This window comes from Phyllostomus discolor, chromosome 6, assembly GCF_004126475.2.
Source record: "Phyllostomus discolor isolate MPI-MPIP mPhyDis1 chromosome 6, mPhyDis1.pri.v3, whole genome shotgun sequence".
In the NCBI taxonomy this organism is placed as follows: Eukaryota; Metazoa; Chordata; class Mammalia; order Chiroptera; family Phyllostomidae; genus Phyllostomus; species Phyllostomus discolor.
This window is the reverse complement of record NC_040908.2, coordinates 157,275,057-157,293,512: the sequence shown is the minus strand read 5'-3', so window position 1 is coordinate 157,293,512 and position 18,456 is coordinate 157,275,057. Positions and strand designations below refer to the sequence as shown.

Sequence of the window (18,456 nt, the reverse complement as noted above, 5' to 3'; positions counted from 1 at the left end):
GACAGGACCGAAATAAACACAATGACAAATGAAAGAGGAGAGATTACAACTATTACTACAGAAAAATAAAGGATTGTAAGAAATTACTATGAAGAAACATATGACAAGAAATTTGAAAACCTAAGCCAAATGGACAAATTTCTACAAAAATATAATCTTCCAAAACTCAATGAAGAAGAAGCAGAAAGCCTGGACAGACCAATAGCAGCTGACACAATTGAAGTAGTAATCAAAAAATTACCAGACCACAAAAGACCTGGACCTGAAGTTTTCACAGAATTCTACAAAGTATTTAAGGAAGAGCTTACCCCATTTTTACAGATTATTCCAAAAAATCCAAGAAAATGGCAGCCTCCCAAACTCTTTTTATGAAGTCAGCATCATCCTAACGCCCAAACCAGATAAAGACACAACAAAGAAAGAAAACTTCAGACCTATATTGCTGATGAACATAGACACTGCAATCCTCAACAAAATATTGGCAAATTGCATCCAACAAAACATTCAAAAGATCATACACCATAATGAAGTAGGATTACAATATTTGAAAGTCAATAAAGGTAATACATCACATAAAAGCAAATATAAAATTCAAGTGATCATATCAATAGATGTAGAAAACGTGATTGATGACCTACAGCACGAATTTATGATAAAAACACTCAGCCAAGTGGGAATACAGGGAGCATTCCTCAACGTAATAAAGGCCATATATGAGAGACCTATAGCCATCACCATACTGAATGGGCAAAAACTGAAAATTTTCCCACTAAGAACAGGGCCAGGACAAGGTTGTCCACTTTCACCCCTTCTATTCAACATACTATTGGAAGTTCAAGGCACAAAAATCAGAACAAAAAAAGGCATCCGTTTTGGAAAGGAGGAAGTAAAACTGTCATTGTTTGCAAATGACATGAAAGTGTACATATAAAATCCTATAGACCCCACCAAAAAACTACTGGAGATAATAAATGAATTTGACAAAACAGCAGGATACAAACTCAAGATTCAGAAATCAAACTCACTTTTGTACACCAACAATGAAAAAGCAGAAACAGAAACCAGGAATAAAGTCCATTTGATACAGCAACAACAAAAATAAAACACCTAGGAATAAACCTAACCAAGGAGGTAAAAGACTGTACTCACAAAACTACACAACACTGAAGAAACAAGTTAAGGAAGACAAAAAACAAATGGAAACATATACCATGTTCATGGATCAGAACAATTAACATCATCAAAATGTACATACTACCCAAAGCAATTTATAGATTCAACTCAATACCTGTTAAAGTACCAATGGAATATTGCACAGGCATAGAACAAACAGTTTAAAAATTTCTGTGCAACCATAAAGAACCCCAAACAGCTGCAGCAATTTTGAGAAAGAGGAGTAAAGTGAGAGGGATCACAATACCTGATATTAAACCTCATGACAAAGCCACTGCAATCAAAACACCCTGGTACTGGCATAAGAACAGACACATAGACCAAAAAAGAGCCTAGAAATAAACCCAAGTCTCTATTGTACATTAATATTCAACAAAGGGGCTCAGAACAGCTCTGTGTACCAGTTCCCCTAACAGGATCATCTCAGTGATCTATCCTCAACTTCACTGACTTCCTTCTGCTTGCTCAGATCTACTGTTGAGCCACTTTAATGAATTTCTTATTTCAATTATTCTCCATAATTTATTTGTGTTCTTTTTCATAATTTTCATCTGTTTATTGATACAAGTCACTTACTGTTAAAACACAGTTTTATGATGTTTTCCTTCAGCTTTTTACACATACTTTTCATTAGTTCTTTCAATATTTTAACATAACTAGTCTATGTCAGTGGTCTTACAAGTTTCCCCATTACTCAGAAGCATCCAACATGATAAAATAATGAAATGGGATGGTGAAGTTTCTGACAGTGCCACTTGAGACAAAAGAAAGCAAAAAACAATGTGGATTTCTTATCCTAAATGATAGGTATATACTTCAGCTGCACCTATACTTACATCAGGCCATCTCTTCTATAGTATTAAAAACAGATAAAAGTTACTGAATCAAATGTGGAGTTCAGAATGACCTTCATCATTCTTACACCTATTACACATGATTACCTGATTAAGGTATCTTTGATTCAGTTACTTGGAAGTTTGAACTTGGTATGTTTGAAAGACCTAGTGCCCACAGAGGAATACTTCTACCAATGAACACAGTCATTCTTCCATTAGGTTTTCACTGGAAAATGTCCATGGTTATGTTGGGCTCCCCAGGCTAATGAAACAAGAAGATCCTTGTATTGAGTTGAGTGCTTGGTCCTAATTAATAACAGAACATTGGGTTGCCACACACAAATGAAGGCATGAAATATAATGTCTCCTTTTACTCTCATGCCCAGTAGACAGTAATGAGAAACAGAGGAAAACAACAAAACAGAACCACTATAAATTTGACTCCCATGATAATTAAGGTGTCAATCATGCAACTGGGTAATAGTCTCTGAATAGCCAAGAAATTGGCAGAAAGTGAAAGGAATACAACATTAGTGTTGAGAACTTATGATTGTTAACTTTGATCACATGACAATGCTTAGAGGAAGCTTAGTCTGAAGTGGATGTTTTCTTTTATGTAACCATTTCTCTATCTCTTTATCTTTCCTCCCTCTGCTACTTCACATGAAGAGCATTGGTGGTTCATATTTCAATTAAGTTTGAAGTGGGAGTATGTCTGAGCTAAAATCAATGTGGAAGAAAAAGGGACTTTTTATGTTTCTTGTGTGTTGGGGACAGAGTTTTACTTTCCATCCAAAGTTATAAGTGAATAGTAGAATCAAAAAAGTTTGGGTGTGATGGATATGCTACATTTGCTCCTGTAGATCCAACTCCAATCTTTTCCACTTTATTCTGGGCCCTAAGAAACTGACCACTAAAACAGTCATCAAATGTTTTAACTTCAGCTAATGGGAGGAAATAACAGGAGATCAGACAATGAAGAGACATCAAGGGGTTAATTCCTCTGCCAATTTACCTCATGAGCCACTTTGGAAATGGCTGTCTCTCTACCTCAAGGCAGAGCTCCTTTTTCTATTACAGTTCTTCCCATCTTCTGAAAAAATATCTACCCTATTTCCCCTTCATAACTGGGGTAGTAATGGCATCCCACCATTCATAGTCCTAGGTACTCCACCATTTTTTAAAATTCTTTAATCTTGTAAACTCTTTGTGAGGAGTTTCCAGTTGTTCCTTTGAAGAGTGATATCTGTTTCTTGGAGAACACTTGAGATGATAAATTTTAATGAACACATTTTTATACAGAAATACCATAGGCATGCCCATTAAAGCTAAGAATAAATCCAGGGCTCATCTACTCACAGTTATTATATAATTTTTTCCTATGCTAAGTAATATAAAATCAGAAATGTGATATAAAATATTAGAAAGATATTGGAAAGAGAAGTCATTGATACCATTACTGCTCAGCAATATTCCAAAGCTTAATTGAATCTTAAGGACCTAAATAAATACTGAGATTTTTTATGTTCCTAGAAACAATGATTCAATGTGATCAAGACATCGATTCTTTTCTAAATTAAATAGACATTTAATATACTTTCTGTCAAAATTTTAGTATGTTTCTAAGAATTCTGAAATTATTCTAATAACTATGTGAAACACAGTTGTTGGAAACAGAAAGCATTATTTTTAATTAGACTATTGTGTAGTACCACTCACGACAGATATCAAAAGCTACATACATGACCTAAAATAATGTATTATTGTCTTAGGAATAATAAATCAATCAAAAGAAAAGAGTCTAGAAATAGGTACACAAGTTTTGGGCTTTATCTTAAATAAGACATACCAAATTAGGAAAGTATGTTGCATTTTTGAAAAATGTGTTGAAAAACTTGGTTTGATCACAACAGAAAGCCCTTTGTATAGTACATTTAAATTTCTTACATGCTCGCACACACAAATACACACATATAAACCCAAACAGGAGTATAACTGATAATACCTCTTTAGGAGAAAGTTGTAACCAACCATAAAAATGAGCATGCAAACAGCCTACTTCACACAAAGTAATTTCTTTCAGGATGTCCATAGCAAGACAGAGTAGCACCCTGGCCAAATGAGTTCATAACATGTGGTATATTTAGATGTGGAACACACAGCAGGAAACTGGTGGAACTACAGAAACATGTGGCAACATGATTGAATTTAAGAAGTCAACGCTGTGGATAAAAGACTCAGAAAACTTTGTCCGATGTACCATAATTTTAATAAATGTAGGGAATATGAAATTGAACACTCTATAACTTAAGGATAAACACATATCTAGTTAAACTATATTTAACTATGACAAATAAAAAATTCAACATTGGGATTACCTCTGGAAAGAGGGAGAGGAATGGTATATAGAGGTAATTTGAATATTGATTGTATTCTGGGTATATATTGCATATATCATTGGTATGCATGAAAAAATACATAATAAAATTTTAAAATAAGAAATGTTCTATTTATTGTTAGCTAGGAAAAACACTTATAAAAGATAGATGATGTTCCTACAATACAGTGAAAGTAATTCCACCTTCTTCCTAGTTTGTGATGTTGCCCCTAGTCTTTAGGGGCTACACAGTGAGAAAAAAAAAATTTAAGATGACATTGAAAACCAAAATTCTGTTTATATAGAAAAAAACCATTATTAAGTCTATAATTTAAAGTATTGAACTTGAATGCAACTTTTAGGGAACACATTGCTCTGCAAAATAATGCATTTCTTTACCCCATCTTCAGTGTCATGAAGTCAAAATAAGCTTTATCTACTCTGTGAAGAATGACAAAAAGGCACATGATAACTACTGAGGAAAAGCATGAAAATATGTTTACCACTTGGATTAGTATGGTATTCTATACCCTCACCAACAGCTACAATCTGTTTTGATTGTCAACCATCCCATTCGGGTTCATACCAACCTCTGAATATATCCAACATCCCATCTAACAGAACTGCTCCATGAGTGTGCATTTAACCAAATATGGTATCATCTCCCATCTAAACATCCTGAACTTCAAATGCACAGGCATCAAAATCAGAAACAGAAGTAATCTTGAAGACAAAATGCTTAAGGTAGCTGCAAAAATGTGTTCTATGCATACAGTAACAAACATTAAAATGTTGAAATAAAGTACAAACGGACAGTAACCAGATGGAGAGGGGAGAGTGATACTGGGGAAAATAGGGGAAGAGCCATCAAAGAACATGTATGAAGGACACATAGACAAACCCAAAAGATGTAGATCCGAGGTTGGGAAATGAAGATGGGTGGGGCAAGGAAGCATGGTGGGATGAAAATGGAGACAACCGTACTTGAACAACAATAAAAAATTAGTAAATAAAATCCAATGTCTAAACCTTAGAAATTTGTTCTAAACACTAGCAAAATTGTTTTCTCATTGTTTTGGATCAAACAAATTTTCAACTGTAATCTGTTTTTCACCTTTCTAAGGAAAAAAAAACTTCTAAAGCCCATTTAAATATAAACAATAAAAAATGACCCGACAATGACCAAAGCTGAGGAGGTAAGGGGCTAACAAGGAAAAGGGGTAGGGTCAAGCCAAAAAATACTAATAAGGAATTCGTGCTCATGGACAATGGGAGGGCATGGACTGTGGGACATGGGGGTTGGTGGTACAGGGCAGGAGAGAACAATGGGGAAAAAATCAGGACAACTGTAACTGAACAATAAAAAAAAAGGTACAAGTTGAATTTAATGTCTTTTCCTAATATTAAGAAAAATACCTGTGTGTTTTTATACATCCTTCAGAATTTCTGTATTAGATAGATTCTACCCCAAAAAGATAATTTCTTCTAATTTGATACCTCTGTATGAATAAAGAAAAGCATCCCAACAGAACTCATTGAGCTAACTCATCTATTCTTAGAATGCACTGCCTTTTAGTTGTTTCAGAAATAGTACTAAGTGCATTCAATATGAGTGACACACTCTCATTCTATCTATAGCTAACTTCTTACACCACAGTTGTTTCATAGCCTTTGTCATTTCTGAATTTCTCAAAGTGTATATTAGAGGATTCAACATAGGAGTGATAACAATATAAGCCACACTTATGAATTTATCAACAGGGAAGTTAGAAACAGGTCTCACATACATAAAAATGCAGGGAACAAAAAAGAGAACAACCACTGTGATGTGGGAACCACAGGTAGACAGGGCTTTGTGCCTCCCTTCCAGACTGTGAGTTTTAAGTGAACTTAGGATGACTCCATAGGATGTTAGTAGACAAATAAAGATGACCACACAGATTGCTCCACCATTGGCAACCACAGTGAGGCCTAAGAAGTAGGTGTCAGTGCAGGCAAGTTCTAGTAGTGGGTATATGTCACAGACGAAGTGGTCAATGACATTGGGGCCACAAAAGGGAAGGTTGTACACGAAAAGAAGTTGGACCACAGAATGCACAAAACCTCCAGCCCAGGACACCACCAACAGCAGGATGCAAACCTGTCTATTCATGATGGTTATGTAGTGCAGTGGCTTACAGATGGCCACATAGCGATCATAGGCCATGGCCACCAGCAGGAATGCCTCAGCACCTCCAAAAATGTGTCCCAGAAAGAGCTGTCCCATGCAAGCTGAGAAGGAAATTCTCTTTTGACCACAAAGTAAGTCTATGATCAATTTTGGTGAACTGACAGTGGAATACACTGCATCCATGAGTGACAGATAGATAAGAAAGAAGTACATGGGGGAGCCCAGGGAGGGGCTAGCGAGAACAGTCACCACAATGAGCAGGTTGCCCACCATTGTCACAATGTAAATGAGAAAAAATATGACAAATAATGCTTTTTGACCCCCAGGATCCTGAGTGAGGCCCAGGAGGACAAATTCTGTCACATTGTTACTTCGTCCCATTTAGTCTTCTCTAAAGCCTGTTTCCAAAATGAGAGGTCAGGAGAAGGGACCTGTAATGAAATCATGAACACACTCAGAATACATCCATGATATCTTGGAGTACATATTCATCATTGTATCTTCTACAGGGGTTTACACACAATAAATGTTTGGTGAAGACCTATGTGTTCTTCCTCTTAATATCATATTGTACCTTCCCTTGACAATTCTGTTTCTCCTCAGATGATTTTGTTTAGGCTACAAGTCCGAGGTTCTCCCACTAAATCTTAGTGGATTGTCCACAGAAAAAAGGTATCAAAGGCCCCACAGCCAGTTGTGTCTTTAATAGACCGTTATTTCAACTGTCAGTCCAGGGCACACAAGTCAGCAATGACTTACTCTCTGCTGGTGGCAAAAAAAAAAAAAAAATCTCCAAAACAATTGGCATGAAGTTAGTCCTCTGAGTTGGTAGTATTTGTGCTGAGGACCTTTATAATATAATTGATGTAGCACCAAAAATCAGGTCTCTCTTGGAATAACTCACTTAATATTATGATAATTTGCTATGGATATTCAGTCCATTATGTTTCAAAGGAAGCTCAGTCTTCATGGATCTCTCATTAAATTTCCACAGAATGTAATACATCAACCATGACATAATTAGCACATTGTTCCCTAAAGCAATTATTCAGTTGAATTCTGTGATTGTAAGCAATTTTTCTTTCTTTTTCTTTTTCCACTATCAGCATTTGAAGAAGTTGTAATTCTCTCCATATAATCTTTGTCTATCCTACAACCCTTAACACAGAGAAACTATGTAAATTTTCACCAAATATTATTGAACTTCATTGACTCATGACTATCATGAACTCTTATGTTACCAGTGAGTATTTTTTTTTCAAAACTCTTTGGGTGACCTAGGTATTGAGGAACAAGAACACAGATGCTGAAAGGAGAGGTAGAAGACAAAGAGACACGGTTATATTTATAATTCTTCCAAGGTACTGAGAGTACTTCCAAAATTAAGCTTTGGTGCCCAGTTTCCAAAAATCAGCATATTCAATGGAAGAACTCACATCAGTGTAAAAACGTATGGGGTTGAGTCATTTCTAAATGGAATTGCATCTCTGTCTCAGTTTGCTCTTTGGAAGAAGGCATGGGGTTGAGTCATTTATAAATGTAATTACAAGACTGTCTCAGTTTACTCTTTGAGAGACAAAGGTTTGGAACTGGATGATCTCAGAAACCTTGTCCAGTCTTACCTTCCATGGCATTCTTTGTGCAACCCTATCTTACATTCTATTCTACTGGCTTTTTCATATTTTTATAACAAAATAAAAATATCCAAGCCTATAACTGTTCCTTAAAAAAGGCTACCCACTGGTAAGTGGGATTTTATCATTACAGAGACCAAATACTGATTACAAGTTATTCTGTTCACTGTATATTTATTTAATACCCAAAACACCCTTTTATGGGCGAGTGTAGAACAGTGCTGAATCACATGGACTCTGGAGACACATTTCCTGTGTTGACATTCCAGCTTCGCCACTTACTCCTATGTGACCCTGGGCAACCTAATAAACCTTTCTGTGCTTCGTTTTCATCCTTTTCAGAATGGGGATACCCATAGAGCCTGCCTCTTCAGTGGTTGTTTTATTACAAGTAAATACCTAGAATACTGACTGACACCCAGTAAAGGTTCAATAAATTAGAGCTATCATTAATGTTCTTCAATGCTTCACTGTCAACATTGTATCTCAAGGAATCAACTGGATCTTTGTCAACATGGTAAGAATTATAGACATAGGCCAAGGATGAAAAGAATATTATAATTTATGAACCCTTATTTGGGCACAGGATAAGATTGTATGTCTCAGGAATTACCTACTGGATTATACATGAGTAGTAGTATTCACCTGTGAAGGAATGTATTTGGACTAGAAGCAAGCAGAATAACAGGGGAAAAGTGGGATCCATACATCATAGGAAGAATTGAATAGCATAAAATGAAAGAATTAAAAGGATCCAATCAGGAAGGAGAAATTATATTTAAGAAATAATATCCACAAGTAATAAGAATATATTAATGTGATAAATAGTGAGATTAGTAGTCTTTTAAAAAATCTTCTTCAGAAAAATCACCTTTCTTGAAAATGTGTTAGAAGCCTGATCTCCAGGGATCTTCCAGGGTACATTCTGGAGGCATCTTAAGATGCCATAGGAAATAAACACAGCACAGCTTATTTAAGAAAAGCAAAGAAAATTTCCTTAAAAATTGATTCCTCGGATTCTCCTACATCTGATGGTGAAGGACAAAATCAAGAAACAGAGAAGAATTTTTAAACTATAGTTACAAACCTAAATTTTTTGTTTATTCATTGCACAGGAAATTTACAACATCACTTAATTTCAAAGATAGACAAGCTGATTCCATTCCCATACATTTGGTGGAGTAGGGAGGGAGGATATGCTGAAAGGTTGAGCCTTCTTTAGAAGCCAGCTGTGAGGACCATTCTACAGGCCTCATTCACGTTGCTGCTTCCAGTTTATTCAGAAGCTCTACCATTGTTGAAGCTGTAGGCTGATAAAGACACACCTATTGAAGAACGTGAGAGTATAAGGTAGTCTATATCCAATTCTCTTTTTCTCACTCCTTACTTTATGCAGGATCTCTCTAGTGCCCTTATTCTTCCTAATCATCAATATTAGATTTCTCCAGAATAAATCTCCTACTATCCAGTTAAATTATTTAGATGTAAAAACTAGATATATAATCTACTCTCTATTGTTTAAGTCATCAAAGATCCAATACTATAACAACTCACAAATAATATTATTAGACTTCAACTTAAACTGCTAAGTTAATACTTCCTATTTAAAAATCATCATTTAACATAGTTTCTTAAGAGTATAGCCTTTTAAAAAGATAAATTAAAATTCCATAGTAACAAAAATACCCTCTAAAATACTTTAAAATTACAGTTCTATTACTCTATAAGTGATAATAAAAGGCACTGCCCTAAAAACAGGTTGCTTTTAAATTGTACCAATATGGGTTGCTGTGCTAATTTTTTATTAAATTTATTGGGATGACATTAGTTAGAAAAATCATATTGGTTTCAAGTGGACATTTCTATGATACATGATCTGTATATTGCACTGTAAGGCTAACACCCAAATGCAAATCATCTTCCATCACCAAAGATTTGGTCCCCTCTACCCTTCATTACTAAAACCTATATTCTCTGTGCTTACCACCATACTGTTTTCTGTGCCTATGAATTTCAGTTTTGAAAACACACACATATATCAAACTTCCAGATCAGAATCAAGATCCCACATGGAAAATGTGGTCAGTAATATTGTAATAACTGTAAATGGGGCCGGGTCGGTTCTTTAAGTATTGAGGGGAACATATTGTGGAGTATATGATTGTGTGCCCACTATGTTATAGCCCTGAAACTAGTACAGAATAATATTGAATGTAAAGTATAATTTAAACATTTCAAAATAAAATATCCAAAATCTCTTATCAAGCTTCTAAAATAGAATTGGACTTTATTTCTCCTTATTTTAATACACTTACTATGTTACGATTTTAAATTCTCTCATTAATTTCAAATTAAGTGTGGGGAATGACATAAGATATATGCACCCTTATGTTCATTGCAGCCTTATTCATGGTGACCAAGGCATGAAAACAACCAAAGTGTCTTTCAGTAGGTGGCTGGATAAAACAGATGTGGCACATACACACAACACTACTCCACCACGAGAAAAGATGAAACCCTGCCATTGCAGAAATGTGGATGGACCACAAGATTATACTAAGTGAAATAAGTCTGACAGAAAAAGTCAAGGACCATATGATTTCACTCACATGTGAGAAAGAACACTGAAAGCAACACATTAACAAGGAAGAAAAAAACAAAAACTCATAGACACAGACAACCGTATGGTGGTTACTCCAGAGGGAAGGACGGAAGGTAGTAAATGGTAAAGCGGATCAAACATATGGTGACAGAAAAAGATGTGACTTCTGGTGTGGAACACACGATGCAATATACAGATTATGTATCATAAATTCTCTGATTTAAAGCTCCAAGAAAATTAGAAATGTTAATTTACCATGTAAAATATAATAGCCCATGAACCAAGACTATGAACCCATTAGGTTATTTCAAATGCATTCCATGTATCTCTTTGTTATTTACCAAAACAAACAACAAACAGCTGGCAGGCTCCAATGCTAGAAACCAAACACATTTCCTATATTTTAGTAATTTCCTTATTTTGCTAGCTTAATTTTCTTAATTCAGATTTTCTCCAATGAAAATATGTACATTTAAGACTTTAGCAACACTTAAATATACTTCATGAATTTAAGTTGTTTAAGAACTCACCTCAGGTCTTTCCTTTAGTCTTTAAAATCAGTCCTTCTTTCATCGGCAGTGACTGTGGGTACCTCCTGTATCTATGTGTGACCATGGAACACTGAGTAATGTGTAGTGATCAGCAAATGTGGAAATAGCTTCACATGGCCGCACTTCCCATGTGTCCACACAGACTCCCCATCACCTCAATCTCTCAGACAAGGGTTGCAGTATCCAACACACATACCTAGAATATAAAGACACTTAATTAAAACATAAATATTTACTTGTAAAATTCTTGAACACTCTCACCTGCAGGGAAAATTTCTTCAAAGAAAAACAAAGATGCTGTGTTCTCATGGCTATGTAAATAATGGCCAAATTTGTGGAAATTAACTTGGCCAAATCCATTCTTTGCCAATTCAAAAACCCCAGAAATTTTAAACACTGAAAGTAGTTATTTGAATGTACTCCTCAGTCAATTGTGGTATGGTTACAAAAAACTACTTTCCTATGAGTACTTAGGATAGCATTCATGTCTCTGACTATTAATCTCTGTAGCTAACAAGACAAATGCTGGGATTTATCTTCCTCAAATAGCCAATCACTGGGTGTTCTCCCAGGTACTAGAACTCTTCAGCCTTTTAGTCATTCAAACAGCTTATCCCTAGAGACACCTTTTCCCTAATTAATACTATGTCTCTTCCTCTCCCCAACTTCATCTCAGAAAATTGGCAATTTACACAAGTTTCTACAAGTAATGAGAGATTTCTATGCAAAGTAAAATATAACAAAGAAAAATCTAAAGAAACAGATACCAGTTGAGGATAAACCTCAGCTTAGGCAGAAAGTTGAGTTTCAAGAAATCTCTCAGGTATTTCTATCACATAAATAATTCTTGCACATTTATGGACACACCCACCCTCTCTGGCTTTTTATATCATTTCTGTTTTAAAGAAAACAGAATGTAAGGTCATTATAGATTAGTTTATTACACTATTTGGAACAAATTCTAATGAAGTAATGACAGTTTTCTCCCCTAAAATGATCCTCAGAGAAAAATATTTGGGTCTTGCCAAGAAAGAATAATACACAGACAAAGAGATGCAAAGCCTTTTATTTGAAAAGAAAACAATATATAAAGGGAATCAGAATTTATGGGTTACATTATAGGAAATCTTTAGGTAAGGCAAACATTAATTAAGCTCAAATGAAGGGAGAACCAGTCTTGGGTCCCTTTATCAGCCATATCCCTAGAAAACAACATCCTTACTGCCAGGAGTGTCCAACCAGCCATTGGCAGACCACATTTAGCCCAGGATGACTATGAATGCAGCCCAACACAAAAACATAACTTTACTTAAATCCTTTTTTTTTTCTTTGCTCATCAGTTTGCACTAGTGTTTGTGTATTTAATGTATGGCCCAAGACAATTCTTCTTCCAGTGTGCCCAGAGATGCCAAAAGTTTGGATGCACCTGCTGGATGTTAGAGGTCCAGAGCTCAGAGACAGAGAAGTGAGGGCTTGGGGGATTTATTGAAGTTGATATTTCAACTATTGAATGGATAAGTAATCACAGTTGTGTAGTTCTGAAGGCCTGAATCCATTTCAGCAGAATTACAATGATTTCTAGTCCATGTATTCAGTTCTTTCCTTTCAGCCTACTATCAAATGAGTAACTTGTTACAAGAAAGGAATTATTTTCCCACAAGAGCCTGCCTCTACATCAAGTCTGTGATGGCTTCCACTGTACTTTCCCTAGGATGGTTTACTATGGCTCCACTGAGCATCTCCACATCCACATATATTTTCATAAGGGCCTTAGATAAGGAGACATTAAATACCTATCTGAATCAGCTGAAGATTTTAATTATGTGCTAAACCCACCAAAAGTTAGTGCTTCCCAGCTTAACAAAGAAATGGACAAAATCTAGCAACCCCAAGTATTATACACATTACTTCTAAGATTTAAAGGGTACATCTAAGCACTGTTCTTCTCTTCAAGTTAGGGGCAAAATTTGGACAAGATATCCTTGATTTAGAACTGTCTGATATGATAAGATTACTCTGGACTAAATTAGGACTCAGGACTGGAGAACAAATACATGCATTGGTTCAATTCTCCACATTCCTTCCAGCTGAATGCAAAGAACTACTAATGCTTTCTGTTTATCTGAATGATAGGTGTTTGCCAGATCCAACTATGATTACAATAGCCCAGAAGCTGAATTTATATGCACCAATAAGCACAATACACTGCAAAGATTAACTGATACAAATCTTGCCTCAAAATATGCAATAATACACAGTAATTCTCTATAAGCCATATCTATTGTCATGTTTGGAAAGGAAATTTAGATATGAACATACTCTATGTTAAGCTGTTACACTTATAACATCATGAGAGTTTCTTAAAGGAAGAAGCTTGGGAGCATGTGGGATCTATATTAAACATTTTTAGTCAACTATGATGGTTTGATCTAGTCAAAATAACAAGTATACACCAATCTGGCAAATGTATGGCAATAACATGGTCCATGACCATTAGAGAATTCTACAAATCCTACCTAATCCATTACTGTCTCTCTCACATCCTAGTATATAACAAGAAAGAAAGAACACTGACTCCAGAGAATTTAAATGGGAAGTTATTTAATCCTAGTGCTCAGACATTCTCAGAAGGCTCTACTATATGGATTTTTGAAGGCTGGAGGCTTTGGCAGAAGCCAAATGCTAATATCCTGTTTTGAAAACTTGAATTGGGGATTCAGTAATTCCCTGAGGCAGTCATCACATGAAACTCATTGGAAACAAAATGACTGGTGGTCATAGGATTTTCATAGAGACACAATTTAATGGCATCACAAGTGCCCTTCATGTCATAGGTGATGTCAGAAATTCATTCCCAAGAGCCTGAAGTAGCATAATAAAGCTCCCTAATGAAATGGAAACAGTTTATACAGAAATATGTTATGGGAGAACATAAAAAAGATAAGATTTTTAATTTCAATAAAATAGAAACAAAGAAAAGAACACAGCTGAAAGTTGATGCCTATAGAGAAAAGACATAAGCCAAATTATTAATATCAGAAATAAAAGGAGATGAACATCATACAGATCCCTCATACTGGGTAAAGGGAGCCAAAACCATGGTGACAAGGATTTGACTTTAGCCCTGATCAGTATGACTCAGCGGGTTGGGTGTCATTCCACAAAATGAAAGTTCACCGATTTTATTCTCAGTCAGGCCACACAACTGGGTTGTAGACCAGGTCCCTCATTGGGGAGGTATGAGAGGCAACTGCTCAGTGTTGCTCTCCCTCTCTTTCTTTCCCTCTTCCCCTTTCTCTAAAAATAAATAAATAAAATCTATATTTAAAAAAGAAGAGTTGACTTTGAAAAGTGAGCACACAAAGCAATATACAGAACATGTATCATAGAAATGTACACTTGAAACCTACATAATCTTATTAAGCAGTGACACCCCAATAAAATTAATTTTTAGAAAACAAACAAAATATACAAAAAGTAAAATAAAATTAGGATCCTCAAAGTCAACTCATTCTGTGTAAACGAGACTGGAACCATTTCCCCCATTAACTCAGGGAAACAACAAGGACACTTACAGGTTGCTGTGGGGTATGGATTGAAAACAAGTTGTTCCATATAAAGTCAAAAATAAAATTAACAAATAGAAATAAAATTAAAAGTATAAGCAATTATAGTTATGGAAAAAGCTAACTCAATGATTTTAGTAACTTAGATGGAATGGGTAATATACAGGAAAAACACAACCTGCTGTAATGACTCAAAGAAATTGATAAGCTAAGTACTCCTCTATGTCCTAAGGAATGGACCATCCTTTTCTGTAGACATCATTATGTCATAGAAAACACTAAGGAACCTTTGGGGATTACTAGAAATAGCAAGTGAATTTAGCAGGTTTTAAAATTCAAGGTCCAAAAATTATTCAATTGCACTTCTATGTATTAGCATCCACAACACTTGGGAAATGAAAACATCTTAACTGGCCTGACAGCTTTGCCGCCTTTCTCTGGGAGCCCTGAGTTGTGATTTAACAAGTCTGACAATGTCACTGGAGAGACTTTGTCTATATTGTCCTTTATCCACATGGAAAAAAACAAAAGGACGGACTCAGAACAGCCTAATATCCTAGCCATTCCTGCTAAGCACCACACATATGAACAAAGTCATCTTGGACCCTCCTTAATTGCCCACAAATCAGCTGAACACTAGAGAGCGATGTCACTCCATGGCAAAAGAATCATTCAACCAGGTTTTCCCTGAACTAACAGAAGGAAGACTAGGAGGACAAGGAAAAACAGCCCTAGCATTGAACTTTGTAGGTGTATAAAATTAGACATACTAAATGGAAAGTATGTAATTATTAATAGAATGAATCATAAAACAAATTACCTATTTAGGAGAAATATGCTTAGATAATTTTTCATCATAAAATAAAATCTATATGGGTTAAAAGATTTTTTGAAAGCCATTTTTTAAAAAAATAAGCTGAGATAATAGTCCTGGCTGGTGTAGCACAGTGGATTGAGTGAAAGCTGCGAACCAAAGCATTGCAGGTTTGATTCCCAGTCAGGGCACATGCCTTGGTTACCAGCCATGGACCCCAGCAACGGCACATTAATGTTTCTCTCTCTCTCTATTTCTCCCACCCTTCCATCTCTAAAAATAAATAAATAAAATCTAAAAAAAAAAGAAGACTGGCTTCTTTAAAAAAAATTAATAAGCTGAGATAATTAATAAATCTTTTAAGAAGAAAATGGAATTTCCAAGAGAGTGATGTGATAGAAGAAATCAAATAGTGAGAGAATATAAAAATGTAACATATTTATGTAAAAACACCCATAATTATAGCATAAATACTTAAAGAAATATTTGTAGCAAATATCAGAGAAGAACAAAAATTTGTAGCAAATACGTACATAGATTTAATCTAGAAAGAGTTCATCAAAACTCATCAGTAAAATTCTCATTCCAATTGATCAAAAATTCAAGAATAAAAGTGACAAAGTCAGTGGAGTGGATTCTATGGCCCAGCCGTTGTGCAGGGAACAGAGAGCACAAAGACAGTGAAGTAGCTTTCCCTGACTTCACAGAGACCATTGAATGCACACAATTAACCAAGACTTTTATCTTATCACATGAAGTAACTATACAAATTTAAAAATTAACTAAATGCCTGTCTTTGTCCTTTTCAGCTACCATAACAGAATACCATAGACTGGGTGGTAGACAACAACTAGTTATTTCTCACACTTCTAGAAACTGAGAACACCAAAGTCAAGGTTCTGGCAGCTGCAGTGCCTGGGGAGGGCCTGCTTCCTAGTTCACAGACAGCCATCTTCCCTGGGTCCTCACCTGGCATGAATGACAAGAGAGCTTTCTGTGGACTCTGTAGTAAGGACATGAATCCTATTCACAAGGATTCCACATTCATGACCAAATCACTTCCCAAACTCCCCAACTCCAAATACAACCACATTAAGAAAAACTTTACTTCTTAACTAAGCCTCAGAGGTAGAGGGACAGTGAAGGGTGACTGTGAGTCCAGCATTGCTTAGACAATATATATTCCTCGGGAGGCATTTCATCTAATTTTCGAGAAAAAACAGGTAAGGGTACAGCTTAAGCAAAAATAAACAGAGCTTATTGCCAGTGTCTAACAATGGAATGTATCTCTGAGACCATCTGTATTGTATGGATCCACAGGAACTTAAACCAGTACCACCTGTGTGCACAGTTCTCTCTGGGTGTCAACTCTCTACAGAAGCTCTCACATATAAGCCTTAACTTTGTGAGGTGTGTGAAGTGTCAGACCCCAAGGTGACAACTATTTAATTAGATAGAGCAGCTAGTATACTATTAAAATCTTAAACCTACACAACATTTACTGACACTGTTGGGAGAAGATGGCAGCAAAGTAGATGGGAGCAGATCCCAGTTCTCTCTGTGCCCAGCTGGAACACCCAGCTGATCTTCAGAGGAACACAGTAAACAGCCAATGGAATCCCAGCTTATGAAGTTTGGAGGCAAAAAATTGCAGAGCACATTGAAAAACAGATGGTGAGGACATTGCTCTGGGACAATAAGATCCATGGGATCTGCTTGGGGACCAAGGCTGCTGTGGCCTCTGGCCCAGCACCTGCCATGGATACGGGGACAAAAGTTAGAGCACCAACTCCCTCCCTTACCACAGCAGGGAGCGCAGCCTGGCACCAGGAGGTTACTGGATCCTGGAAGTTGCTGTGGGGCATGGAGATAAGGGGGAGACACACAGAAGTGAAATGCATCCACTGGGACTGTACACCTCAGCACCAGGAAAATTGGGGTTCTGGGCTACCCCTGGAAAGAGACGAGTGGGGCCACATGGGACCCTGACTCGGATAGTCTCCACACTGGTTGAAAAGTTGGGCTATGTAGAAAGCCAAGCAAGTGTTAACAGCTACTTTGTAAGGAACTCTCAGCAGTGGCTGGCTTGCTGTGGGGGAGATTTCACCTCCTGGCACCCAGAGAATGAAAGAAAAGCTGAGCAGTTCTGAGCACCCAATTGTCTCAAGCTCCATGCTGAAGATTGACTCACGCTGTGTGCCCAAAGACTGAGTAGCTGCTTTGAGGCTGGCAGCTAACAGAGGAACTGGGCCAGCAGAGGCCAGGAAACTGTGAATATTGCAACCCAGACCTGGTCCCGATCCTCTCAAAACCATAGGAAAGGAGAAAAGCAAAGTCCAACCCATCTTTTACTATGGCATATAGGAAGACCAGCAGAACTCACTGAACAGGTTCAAAATCAGCCGGAGGCTTATTCTTTTTTTCCTTTCAGATCTTCTTTTTTTTTCATTCTTTTCTTCTTCCCCCAGATGAGACAATGAGACGTGGAGTTACAAAGAGTCGAGAGACAGATTGAAAGGCGGAGCACAAGGCTAACCACAAAAACTGAGAAACTGAGACAAATGTCCCTTTGCCATCCCATGGAGTTGGCATTTTATTGTTTATGTGTATTATTATTTTCTCTTCATTATTTTTACCACTTTACTTGTATTTTTCATTTCTCTTCCTTATGTTTAGTTTTCCTCATTTTCTTTCTCTGTTTTATTGCATTGTTTGACTGGTTTTCCTTATTCT

The 18,456-nt window shown here is 36.4% G+C and overlaps 3 protein-coding genes across 3 annotated transcripts in view; all 3 read right to left on the bottom strand.

The window, feature by feature from the left end:
- The window catches only part of LOC114500110 (olfactory receptor 4A5-like), a 133,826-nt gene that overhangs the window by 99,031 nt on the left and 16,339 nt on the right, over window positions 1–18,456 (bottom strand). The gene's annotated exons all lie outside the window — the stretch shown is intronic.
- Window positions 1–18,456, bottom strand: part of LOC114500172 (olfactory receptor 4A5-like) — a 74,500-nt gene that overhangs the window by 39,773 nt on the left and 16,271 nt on the right. The window lies entirely within an intron of this gene.
- On the bottom strand, window positions 5,990–11,811 carry LOC114499008 (olfactory receptor 4A16-like). Its single transcript, XM_028514971.2, has 2 exons — window positions 11,605–11,811; window positions 5,990–6,987 (listed from the first exon to the last, which is right to left on the bottom strand). The coding sequence occupies exon 2, from the start codon at window positions 6,935–6,937 to the stop codon at window positions 5,990–5,992; it is 948 nt and encodes a 315-aa protein (XP_028370772.2). The 5' UTR covers window positions 6,938–6,987; window positions 11,605–11,811.